This window comes from Physella acuta, unplaced genomic scaffold (assembly GCF_028476545.2).
Source record: "Physella acuta isolate Inbredline_101_S28 unplaced genomic scaffold, ASM2847654v3 ptg001524l, whole genome shotgun sequence".
In the NCBI taxonomy this organism is placed as follows: domain Eukaryota; kingdom Metazoa; phylum Mollusca; class Gastropoda; family Physidae; genus Physella; species Physella acuta.
Genome location: NW_026733039.1, coordinates 141,407 through 154,808, shown reverse-complemented (window position 1 = coordinate 154,808; position 13,402 = coordinate 141,407). Strand labels below are relative to the sequence as shown.

At 44.5% G+C, this 13,402-nt stretch overlaps 1 protein-coding gene across 1 annotated transcript in view; it reads right to left on the bottom strand.

Moving 5' to 3' along the window:
• The window catches only part of LOC131928594 (protein still life, isoform SIF type 1-like), a 110,738-nt gene that overhangs the window by 8,201 nt on the left and 89,135 nt on the right, over positions 1-13,402 (bottom strand). Inside the window, 9 exon segments of the mRNA XM_059284667.1 lie at positions 443-610; positions 982-1,027; positions 1,880-2,154; positions 4,224-4,406; positions 4,957-5,100; positions 5,957-6,054; positions 6,318-6,487; positions 6,715-6,821; positions 8,650-8,780. Of these exon segments, the coding sequence (XP_059140650.1) occupies positions 443-610; positions 982-1,027; positions 1,880-2,154; positions 4,224-4,406; positions 4,957-5,100; positions 5,957-6,054; positions 6,318-6,487; positions 6,715-6,821; positions 8,650-8,780 (1,322 nt within the window).

Sequence of the window (13,402 nt, the reverse complement as noted above, 5' to 3'; positions counted from 1 at the left end):
GTTGACCCAGCCCTCACCAGTTAACCCAGCCCTCACCAGTTAACCCAGCCCTCACCAGTTAACCCAGCCCTCACCAGTTAACCCAAACCCCCACCAGTTAACCCAGCCCTCACCAGTTAACCCAAACCCCCACCAGTTAACCCAGCCCTCACCAGTTAACCCAGCCCTCACCAGTTAACCCAGCCCTCACCAGTTAACCCAAACCCCCACCAGTTAACCCAGCCCTCCACCAGTTAACCCAAACCCCCACCAGTTAACCCAGCCCTCACCAGTTAACCCAGCCCTCACCAGTTAACCCAGCCCTCACCAGTTAACCCAGCCCTCACCAGTTAACCCAGCCCTCACCAGTTAACCCAGCCCTCACCAGTTAACCCAGCCCTCACCAGTTAACCCAGCCCTCACCAGATAACCCTAACCCCCACCAGTTGACCCCAGCCCTCACCAGTTTTTTGACATTCTCATGCCTGTCAGGGATGATGAAGGTGTTGTCGGTGGAGCCCAGGGGTTTGATCCTGACGTAGTGGTCCCTGGGGTTGAGCTGGCGCTTGTTGCAGGTCATCTCCAGCAGGTCCTGGACGCTGGTGCCGCGGTCCACCCCAATCAGCATGGTCTGAAAGTTGTAACACTGAAAGACACAGAAATGAGAGATGGGGTTTTCTACAGGAGCCATCACCAGGGGTCAAGGGTCAACACAAGCAAGCAAAACCAGCTAATAACAAAACTTTAGAGATTCGAAAGAATATTCGTCAAAATCACATTTAAAAAAAATAAATATAGAATAGTATTTTAAGCAAATCAAAACAAATGTGTAGCAATTTTATAAAATATGTGGCCAAGAAAAATGGCAAGACTAGCCATAAATAGTTGTGTTAATAGCAGAGTTGTCTCTCTTTAACACGCTCTAATATGAAACAGGTGAGTGGGGTTGGATGAGTGACGCTACTTAATTAAAGAAGTGACGAGGGTCAAGCAAAAAGTTACCTGGTTATTGGGCAGCGTAACCTTGGACAAACTCTCTTGACCAGGACTGGTGTCAGTGCCAGACCTCTCCAGCAGGTTGTCCATAGAGTCCGAGTGGGGCTGTTGTCCAGTTTTAAACAAGGCCCTGTCAGACATAAGGTAGCATACAGACATACATAAGGTAGCATACAGACATATGGTAGCATACAGACAAACATAAGGTAGCATACAGACAAACATAAGGTAGCATACAGACAAACATAAGGTAGCATACAGACAAACATAAGGTAGCATACAGACAAACATAAGGTAGCATACAGACAAACATAAGGTAGCATACAGACAAACATAAGGTAGCATACAGACAAACATAAGGTAGCATACAGACATACATAAGGTAGCATACAAACAAACATAAGGTAGCATACAGACATACATAAGGTAGCATACAGACATACATAAGGTAGCATACAGACATACAGAAGGTAGCATACAGACATACAGAAGGTAGCATACAGACATACATAAGGTAGCATACAGACAAACATAAGGTAGCATACAGACAAACATAAGGTAGCATACAAACAAACATAAGGTAGCATACAAACAAACATAAGGTAGCATACAGACAAACATAAGGTAGCATACAGACAAACAACAAACATAAGGTAGCATACAGACAAATAACAAACATAAGGTAGCATACAGACAAACAACAAACATAAGGTAGCATACAGACATATGAGGGGCCAGTTTTAAACAAGGCCAAAAAGACAGCAAATAGATACAGATATGGCATAGAAGAATAAAAACAAAATTTCTAGCATTGCACAACATCATGATGTTCAACATCCAAGTACAGATCCAGGTAGCCTACATCAAACCACACAAGTAATGAAACAACACAAAGGGCCGCTACTCACTCAGAACTAGTGCTAGAGCTGACCAAAGGGCCGCTACTCACTCAGAACTTGTGCTAGAGCTGACCAAAGCTGTGGGCGTCCTTGACCTAGGCTTCTGGACCCCCTCTGACCTTGGGGAGAGCATGCCTCCCTTCTGGCTCGTCTTGCCGTAGATATTGGGCAGGACCAGGGGCTTGCGGGCACTGACCAGGGCATGGAATGATGTCACGGTGAAGATGCCCAGACGACCCAAGGTTGTCTTTGAGGCTTTAGAAGCGCAGGCCAACAGAACCTGCAGACACAAAACATTTTAATAAGTTGGTCCTGAGTTTTGTAGTGGGTATAATGAGATTACAATATTAATTCAATGAATAGTTCAACATGAAGAAAGGTCAACAACTGGTTAAACATTCAGCTGTACCTTAGGGTTGGGTTAAGGTTCAGCTGTACCTTAGGGTTGGGCTAAAAGTTCAGCTGAACCTTAGGGTTGGGTTAGGGTTCAGTGTTACCTTAGGGTTGGGCTAAAAGTTCAGCTGAACCTTAGGTTTGGTTAGGGTTCAGTGTTACCTTAGGGTTGGGCTAAAAGTTCAGCTGAACCTTAGGGTTGGGTTAAGGTTCAGTATTACCTTAGGGTTGGGTTACGGTTCAGTGTTACCTTAGGGTTGGGTTAAGGTTCAGTGTTACCTTAGGGTTGAGTTGGGGTTCAGTGTTACCTTAGGGTTGGGCTAAAAGTTCAGCTGAACCTTAGGGTTGGGTTAAAGTTCAGTATTACCTTAGGGTTGGGTTAGGGTTCAGTGTTACCTTAGGGTTGGGTTAGGGTTCAGTGTTACCTTAGGGTTGGGGTTCAGTGTTACCTTAGGGTTGGGGTTCAGTGTTACCTTAGGGTTGGGGTTCAGTGTTACCTTAGGGTTGGGTTAGGGTTCAGTGTTACCTTAGGGCTGGGTTAGGGTTTAGTATTACCTTAGGGTTGGTTTATGGTTCAGTGTTACCTTAGGGTTGGGTTAGGGTTCAGTGTTACCTTAGGATTGGGCTAAAAGTTCAGTGTTACCTTAGGGTTGTGTTAGGGTTCAGTGTTACCTTAGGATTGGGCTAAAAGTTCAGTGTTACCTTAGGGTTGGGTTAGGGTTCAGTATTACCTTAGGGTTGGGTTAGGGTTCAGTGTTACCTTAGGGTTGGGTTAGGGTTCAGTGTTACCTTAGGGTTGGTTTATGGTTCAGTGTTACCTTAGGGTTGGTTTATGGTTCATTGTTACCTTAGGGTTGGGTTAGGGTTCAGCTGTACCTTAGGGTTGGGTTAAGGTTCAGTGTTACCTTGGGCTAAAAGTTCAGCTGTACCTTAGGATTTGGTTAGGGTTCAGTGTTACCTTGGGGTTGGGTTAGGGTTCAGTGTTACCTTGGGGTTGGGTTACGGTTCAGTGTTACCTTAGGGTTGGGTTAAGGTTCAGTGTTACCTTAGGGTTGAGTTGGGGTTCAGTGTTACCTTAGGGTTGGGCTAAAAGTTCAGCTGAACCTTAGGGTTGGGTTAAAGTTCAGTATTACCTTAGGGTTGGGTTAGGGTTCAGTGTTACCTTAGGGTTGGGTTAGGGTTCAGTGTTACCTTAGGGTTGGGGTTCAGTGTTACCTTAGGGTTGGGGTTCAGTGTTACCTTAGGGTTGGGGTTCAGTGTTACCTTAGGGTTGGGTTAGGGTTCAGTGTTACCTTAGGGCTGGGTTAGGGTTTAGTATTACCTTAGGGTTGGTTTATGGTTCAGTGTTACCTTAGGGTTGGGTTAGGGTTCAGTGTTACCTTAGGATTGGGCTAAAAGTTCAGTGTTACCTTAGGGTTGTGTTAGGGTTCAGTGTTACCTTAGGATTGGGCTAAAAGTTCAGTGTTACCTTAGGGTTGGGTTAGGGTTCAGTATTACCTTAGGGTTGGGTTAGGGTTCAGTGTTACCTTAGGGTTGGGTTAGGGTTCAGTGTTACCTTAGGGTTGGTTTATGGTTCAGTGTTACCTTAGGGTTGGTTTATGGTTCATTGTTACCTTAGGGTTGGGTTAGGGTTCAGCTGTACCTTAGGGTTGGGTTAAGGTTCAGTGTTACCTTGGGCTAAAAGTTCAGCTGTACCTTAGGATTTGGTTAGGGTTCAGTGTTACCTTGGGGTTGGGTTAGGGTTCAGTGTTACCTTGGGGTTGGGTTAGGGTTCAGTGTTACCTTAGGGTTGGGTTAGGGTTCAGTGTTACCTTGGGGTTGGGTTAGGGTTCAGTGTTACCTTGGGGTTGGGTTAGGGTTCAGTGTTACCTTAGGGTTGGGTTAGGGTTCAGTGTTACCTTGGGGTTGGGTTAGGGTTCAGTGTTACCTTAGGGTTGGGTTAGGGTTCAGTGTTACCTTGGGGTTGGGCAGCTCTGAGCCCTGCAATGAAGCGGAGTAGCAGCGGAACCTGTACTGGTCAATGTACAGCTTCTCCAGGTTCTCCTCCCACTGGGCGATCTGCTTGAGGATGGCCTGGCGACTTTTGGGGTCAGTGACCACGGTCATCTGCAGCTCAGCCATCTTGCGCATCTTCACATCCTGGGGAGTAAGGGGAGTTTTAGTTAGGACTCTGCAGATAGGGGGGCGGGGAAACATGCACACAGGTTCATAGTACATTTAAAAAAAAATATTTTTCAAAGAGCTTAAGTAAAACTTTGATTCAAACTTAGGTTTAAGGTTCAAGAAGAAAACTATAATCCTTAAACTAAAACGTCTTATGAGTGGTATGGGGTGGTGGAGTGTGTGGCTCAAGTGGTTTGTTAAAACCTGGGATCATGATAATTTTACAGTTGTTTCTACAAGTTGATGTCAACACTAGACTGACCATATCAAAAGTTGATGTCAACACTAGACTGACCATATCAAAAGTTGATGTCAACACTAGACTGACCATATCAAAAGTTGATGTCAACACTAGACTGACCATATCAAAAGTTGATGTCAACACTAGACTGACCATATCAAAAGTTGATGTCAACACTAGACTGACCATATCAAAAGTTGATGTCAACACTAGACTGACCATATCAAAAGTTGATGTCAACACTAGACTGACCATATCAAAAGTTGATGTCAACACTAGACTGACCATATCAATGCTGGAGTCCAACTTGGTCAGCTCAGAACACAGCAGCTTGAGTGTGTTGTCCTTGCCGTGTTGCCGGGCGTAGGATGATGCACACGCTGAGTGGATGGCCCGGATCCAGTTCTCAAGGTCAATTTGTGATGAGGCCTGGATAATAAGGTTAGGGTTAGTTAAAGGCTAGGTCAATTTGTGATGAGGCCTGGATAATATGGATAGGGTTAGTTATAGGCTAGGTCAATTTAATTAAATAGCAAGTTAAAGTTAGACAAGGATAGTTTAGTGCTGGCCCTAGCTTAAGAAAACTGACAGATTTCATACATGTGAAGGCTTTAGTCAGCCAACAGCTGAGAGAACAGCTGACTAGACTAAAACCTCCTGAGCTAATATTGACATTTAATAAATCTTCGTTTTGTGGTGTAACGCAGGTTTAAACTGTTGGCTTTAAAAATATCTTTTATCAGTTTTTCATCAGCCTATTAATGGTTGGCGTGTAGCTAATCAGCAACTCTAATTTAAAATTTTATTCTTTGAGTTCCCTGACTTAGGTTGTTTACCCAAGATAAATGTAAGGGAGGTAAACATTTGAATATTGTAGTGGTATCCCCTGTTCTCTCAGATATCTGAATTCTTGGAAAGAAAAATATTGATACTGTAGGTCTATGGCAAGATTTTGAAACAGTTTTAAAAACATAGAGACTAGCTGATAGAGATAAAGCAGTCTCATTCAGTTTCTTTTATTTATTTTTCTTTATGAAAACAAGACAGAGAGAGAGAGAGAGAGAGAGAGAGAGAGAGAGAGAGAGAGAGAGAGAGAGTTAAAGAACTATTTACCTGAAAGAGCTAAAAATTTTACATGGAAGAGCTTAAAATTTTACCAGGAAGAGCTAAAAATTTTACCTGGAAGAGCTAAAAAATTTACATGAAAGAGCTCAAAATTTTACCTGAAAGAGCTCAAAATTTTACCTGTACGAGCTATGATTTACCTGTACGAGCTATGATTTACCTGGAAAAGGTAGGCGTCCCCACATGCAGTACTGAGTGAGAAGATGTTGTCTCTCTTTGGATGCTCTGGTACAGCCTGGGCGATACCTCCTTCAATCACTGGAGTGGAGAGTATTAGATGTTAGATACACAGCATTAGATACACAGCGTTAGATACACAACATCAGAAGTAAGATATTTAAAGCATCAGAAGTTAGATATACAATATTATAAAAATGTTTAAAAACTATTCAGGGTTTTTTAAAATTCATTAGTGTAAAATGTATTCAATTAATTCATAATTATGTGTTAATTTAAATAAAACCTCACAATGTGAAATATACACACTTAATTAGCAATTACATGTAAAATAAAACACGTACCAAGGATGTGCCTGGGAATGATATTTTCAGTGACAGAACTCTCCTCGTCACAGTCGAAAAACAAGAGTGTCGTCCCCTTGAGACACACCCAGTACCGCTTCCACGCCCGTCTAGGGGCCAGTTCAATTTTCTTCTTCTTATGCAGCAGCCAGTTTTTTACAACAAGCCAGCTAAAACATACAGCGTGCATAGGGTTTTACGTGGAAGTGATAAAATTAGGCCCTATAGATAACATCTACGTGAAATATAATTTTGAATAATTTAATTTTAAAATTTAATTTTTTTTTGTAATAAAAAATTACAGAAAATAAAACCACTTTAAAAAGATTAATTTAAAAATATTTTTTCCAACTACCAAATCTGATAGAAAAAAAACAACCCTGTGATGTTTACCCACCCCGCCTTTCTCGTGGCCCCCACTTGTCTGGCAAATGACATCTGCGACTCTGTTTCTGTCATCGTGTCTATGCTGTCATCGCTACCTCCACCGTCATCATCAGATAGCTGGACAAGAGATGAGGGGGGGGGGGGTAACAATCTCAATGGCTGAATCAATAACTGTCATGTTTTGTGTTGGTGGCAGGCTTACAAGATCTGATCAAGAGAAGGTCCGCCATTTTTTTTGTTAACTTTAGGACCGGCCAATCAGTGGTGAGCTGTATCATTGTAGTCGTGTATGTCTGTATGTTTGTTGTCGTGTATATCTGTGTTTGCTGTCGTGTATATCTGTATGTTTGCTGTCGTGTATGTCTGTATATTTGCTGTCGTGGTATTTGTGTATGTCTATAGTCGTGTATTTGTGTATGTTTGTGTTTTTTTTCTGAATGTCTACTTTCATTTAGATATATCTAAATATTTCCGCATGCGTAGTTAAGTTTTAGATCTAGGCTTTAGATAGTTTACATTTTACATACTTCTGCCAGTCTATGATTTCTATCAGGCCTAGAAGTATGTGTGTACTACGTCATTAACAAACGATCAAATACGTGACAACCACAAAACAGACTTACAAACCACAAAAAGTCAACATCGCTTCGTGTCCAATTTTGAAAGTTCTGAAACTCTTTAGTTATAGAAAATTAAAACTACTGTGTGCAAGCTTAATGTGTTCCACGTGTAAATGTAGTGTGTAGTTTAAAAAGATCAGCAGCCACCAAATACGCCCTTTGGATGTGAGAGTATCGCGGGAATTTCACATAGAATCTAGATCACTATCATTACGACTAATTAACTAATTAATATTTCGAAGTAAATGAGCTCAGATTTCACAACTCAGCGCATCCCCCCCCCCCCCTCCCTTTTGGTTTTTACAGACCAAGCCTGCTACTTAAAACATCTCGCTCGCCATTGATTTGAACAAAAACTAAATTTCCACGGGGAATTACAGCGCAAATTATTTTTCCATTTACAGAAAATTCCAAATCTATATTTACAGCGTTGATATAACGTTTGCTTCCTTGTTGATGTATTAACGAGTAAATCAACTTTTAGAAAAACTTGATGGATTAGACCAATCAACTTAACGCTGTAAATGACATCTTGAGGGCCGGCTTTGAAGGTTGGAGGAAAATCTTTAGGAACCTGGCTACAGATAAGTTTACATACAAAAACATGGCTACATCACATACCAAAACCTGTCTACATCACCCGCTAGACCAGGCTACCCGCTACACCACTAGACCAGGCTACCCGCTACACCGCTAGACCAGGCTACCCGCTACACCACTAGACCAGGCTACCCGCTACACCACTAGACCAGGCTACACCACTAGACCAGGCTACACCACTAGACCAGGCTACCCGCTACACCACTAGACCAGGCTACCCGCTACACCACCAGACCAGGCTACCCGCTACACCACTAGACCAGGCTACACCACCAGACCAGGCTACCCGCTACACCACTAGACCAGGCTACGCCACCAGACCAGGCTACCCGCTACACCACCAGACCAGGCTACCCGCTACACCACTAGACCAGGCTACCCGCTACACCACCAGACCAGGCTACCCGCTACACCACCAGACCAGGCTACCCGCTACACCACCAGACCAGGCTACCCGCTACACCACCAGACCAGGCTACCCGCTACACCACCAGACCAGGCTACCCGCTACATCACCAGACCAGGCTACCCGCTACACCACCAGACCAGGCTACCCGCTACACCACCAGACCAGGCTACCCGCTACACCACCAGACCAGGCTACCCGCTACACCACTAGACCAGGCTACCCGCTACACCACCAGACCAGGCTACCCGCTACACCACCAGACCAGGCTACCCGCTACACCACCAGACCAGGCTACCCGCTACACCACTAGACTTACATCAGGCGCCAAGTACTGGCGAATCTCCGAGCCCTCGCCTAGTTGGCGAATGATGTCACTCTGTTCACTGGCGCGGCTCCCACTGCTGGCCCCACCAGACCCAGACTTTGGCTCATGGCTCACATGTTTACCTGAAATAGACGACACCTGGTCAGTCACGTGGTCATTGGTTGGGTTAAACATCTGGTCGGTCGTCAGTTTTAATGTGTGGCCAGTCACTTCGTTAGGTCTGGTCATTGGATGGGTTAAACGTCTGGTCACTGGTCAGTTTTAAAATATGGTTTTTCACGTGGTTACGTCATTAGAAATTCAAAAGTCCAGCCTAACCCGTTGACCTGCTTTAAGTGTAGAACAAAATAAAATCCCCAAATCCCTCAAAACCTCAGTGGCAGATCCACTAAAGACCCAACACAGCAGACAGATCCACCACAGCTTAGGGCTAGAATAATTGAGCTGTTTATGTTTTTGTGACGTTTCGGCGTTTTATTTTTATGACATATCTGTCTTGGTCCTGTTGTATCGGGGGGGGGGGGGGGGGGAAGAATGGGATTTCTTGGTGGAGTAGGGGGTGGGGGTGGCATGGGGATGGGGAGGGGAGAATATGTGTACATGATGGGTTTGTGTACATGGCGTGTGTAAAATGACTTATGTAAAATATAGATCGGGTTGGCCGACGGGGGGAGGGGGGGGGGGAAGGTAATATAATTGTTTACACATGCCTTTTCACAAAAGGTTCGACATAGAAAATAGCCCCCCCCCCTTTTCCACGACAACCCCCCCCCCCCCCCCCCCAACCAGCATCTGCATCAAAGAAAGCAAGGCGTATAACTTAGCCCAATCAATCCGGCAAACATAAAGTTTAAAAAACCATCCTGGTTATAGATCTACATTAAAGGATGAATCTGTGACGCCATGTTGTAAATATATTCTTTAAATAGCGCAACAATTTTGTCTATTTTAGAGCTGAGGTTTCTGCGGTGTCATGTGTTCTAGACATCATTTATTTATTACACTGCCATCCTGGCAATAACGACAAGATAATTGGCCGTGATTTCATGCCAGGTAATACAGAAATCTACGGCCAAACGGTCGTATATGGATGATTATCGTGTCTTGTTTGATGTGTGGTTTGTTTCGGGGGGGGGGGGGGGGGGAAGACGTGCTGACGCGGCAAATGTGAGAACTTGGTCAAATCAATATCGTCTTCGCTTGGGGGTGTGGAGGTGGGGGGTGGGGTGTGACCTGGGGTGGGTGCCGGTGTGAGGAAGAAAGTGGCAAATTTTTCTCGCGGCTAGAGTGCAGCTATCTATTCAACCCCAGAACTAAAATAGCACGCCATTATAGATCAATAGAGAGACGTTAGAGAAACTTGGACTGGATGGATTATTTTTTTTATTTAATTTTTTTTTAAAGGAAGAAACCATTTCTTACGGTAGTCTACTGAGATTTAGTGGGAGAAATGAAATAAAATAAATAAAGAAACGTCAAATAAAGGTCCTGTTGAGCTCTGTCTTGACAGCTATCGCCAAAAAAAACAACAACTGGCAACTCAGAAGACATCCAGGCCGCCCGTGTTTAGCTGCCGGCTGTTTGTCTAGAATCACCCAGTTTGGGCATCGGGAGTTGATTAAATTACAGGCCAAATAAAACAAAATTAATTTAGATTGCAGTCGTTGGCTGGTCAAAATCTGGGTTCGGGTTTGAAAACAATTTGGGAGAGTATATCTCATAACATTCTCAAAGGGTTGGCTCTTTTTACCGACAGCGAGGATGTATCAGAGACAAAGACAGTCAGGATGTATCAGAGACAAAGACAGTAAGGATGTATCAGAGACAAAGACAGTAAGGATGTATCAGAGACAAAGACAGTAACGATGTATCAGAGACAAAGACAGTAAGGATGTATCAGAGACAAAGACAGTCAGGATGTATCAAAGACAGTCAGGATGTATCAGACAGCGATTGACTTTGGTTTGACAGACAGCAGATGCAGCACGTGATCAACGTGTCGTGATACAACACAGATTTGTCAGCCAGATGTCGGATGCCACGTACTTATGCTAGACAGATGTCGGATGGGTGGAAAAACTTGCAGGGGGGGGGGGGCTAATTTAGGGGTAGATGTTAAAGGCTACACCAGGGGAGGGGGGTGGCTAATTTAGGGGGTCGATGTCAGAGGCTACACCAGGGGAGGGGGGGGCTAATTTAGGGGGTCGATGTCAGAGGCTACACCAGGGGAGGGGGGGGGGGTCTATAGAGGGGGTGCTACATCAGGGGGTCTATAGAAGGGGGTCTATAGAGGGGAGGGCGGTCTATAGAGGGGAGGGGGGTCTATAGAGGGGAGGCTACATCAATAGAAGACACACCCTGCGTTGCACCACCTCGCTCACAAATAGAAGCTGGTCTATAGATCGTGGTTTAAAAATAGAAACGTAATGTGTTTAATGGCCTTGTTTCTGACGCTATATTTACAAGAAATGTGGCAGGCATCATCACAGAACAGGTAGCTACGGGTGCTCTAAACTGGCTGACTGGCGGACAGGTATTCTCATTTGGTGCTGTTTGTGGCGGGCAGGTAGCCGCTGACTAGCAAGTAATCTCTGAGTAGCACGTGACCTCTGAGTAGCACGTGACTTCTGAGTAGCACTCAATCTCCGACTACCAGTGATAGATAATCTCATATTCTCATAATAAAGATGTACCTGACGTTAGGTATTCCTAGCACCACCAATATGTTTAAAATATTCTAGCAGTTGATATACAAAGCTAATGATAGACTTTATTTAACGGGTTAGCAGGTCCACACTGACATCTTGTTTAACGGGTGAACTCAACACTAGGCCTGTAACACATCCCCACAGCGTGTGGGGGAGCTGGTATCCCCACAGCGTGTGTGTGTGAGCTGGTATCCCCACATCGTGTGAGGGAGCTGGTATCCCCACATCGTGTGAGGGAGCTGGTATCCCCACAACGTGTGTGTGAGCTGGTATCCCCACAGAGTGTGAGGGAGCTGGTATCCCCACAGCGTGTGATGGAGCTGGTATCCCCACAACGTGTGAGGGAGCTGGTATCCCCACAGAGTGTGAGGGAGCTGGTATCCCCACAGCGTGTGTGTGAGCTGGTATCCCCACAGCGTGAGGGAGCTGGTATTCCCACAGTTCTGACGGCAAGCATCAGGCAGTGCTGGCGATAAAATGGTTTTCCCATTACCCAATCAAGGAACGGTAACTCTGCCCCATGACCAATAACTCTTGACGGCGCCACGGAGCGTTTCAGCCATCTGTCTCCCGCAGACGTCAGCTCTTCGATTCATTAACCTGACAGTTCAGCTGGGGAACACTGTCTGGCAGCGGGAAGTTTTGCTAATTATTCGCCTGACTTTACCAGATCATCCCCAGAACTACAGACTTTGTCGTCCATCTTTACCAGAACATCCCCAGAACTACAGACTTTGTCGTCCATCTTTACCAGATCATCCATACAACAGATCGTCTGACTTTAAAATCCATAGAAAAACAGATTGTTGTTTAACTTTAACATCCAGATATAACTACAAACGGCTTTGAAGTTTAGTGCGGCAAAAATTTGAAAGCGGCCTCAAGTTGATTTGATTGGCTGATCCACTTGACAATGGCAAGTGAACTTAAAATTTAAAATGTTTTCAAGCATCATAAGATGTTTGTGTGTGATTGCTGATGTTATACAACGACCACCAACCGAACACACCCATGTTTGGAAGAGCCTATTATCGAACATTAGAGATACTCAAACAATTTATAGCGACATAAAAGTGGTGGGGGGGGGGGGATTATGGTTTCACAGTATCTGGAATACATCAGCTGAGTCTTGGAAAAGGGAAAAAGTACACAATAGAAAATGGCACTTAAGATGAAGCTCTAAGTAAAGCATGATTTAAAAGGGACGAAATAGACAATACGTGGTCAGTCATTTTTTAGATTTTTAGAACATACACCTATACTGTTTAGTGTAAAGAAATATTGTTTAGTTAAAACAAATGCCCGTACAAGGGTCACACGACTTAGGCCTGGTTTAGACTCTAGAGCAGGGGTCTCCAAACTTTTCAGTCCGAGGGCCGCATTAACTATTAAATTTCAGTTCGGGGGCCAGTTTCTTCCAGGAATGTCTTTGATTTTTCTGGGCAAAGTTCCTCAGCCATCAGCAACAAACTATTTTTCCTTGGAAAAAAAGATCTCCGCGGGCCGGATGAGAGGACTTCGCGGGCCGTATCCGGCCCGCGGGCCGTAGTTTGGAGACCCCTGCTCTAGAGCCTTGAGATACGCTCCAGACAAAGTAAAATAAAATAGAATTTGTGATGGAAGCTGGTGGCACACGGTCTCAGGGTTAGTTCTGTTCAAAGATTTATTTAGTCTACTGTACATGCTAGGGGCGGTGGGGGTTACAGGATAATAAATCACCAGTCTGGGGGTGGTGTGGGGGGGGGGGGGGGGTCCTGTGCTCTCGCCACTAGTAGCTTTAATTTAAATGTAACAGTCGCTAAGATGGAAGTAATTGTGTCTAAAGATGATAAATAGTTTTTTTTAGAGGATCAATAATTATTTTAAAAAATGTTAAACCCAAAAGTAATGTGAGTAATCACATAGAGACTTTTAGAGAGGAAGATGCCAGGGGAGGGGGAGAGAATGCCCTGGGGGGGGGGGGCAGTGATGTACCAAAGAAACATCCAACATCAACACGTCAGGATAAACAAACCAACTGACCTCACATTCCCGGG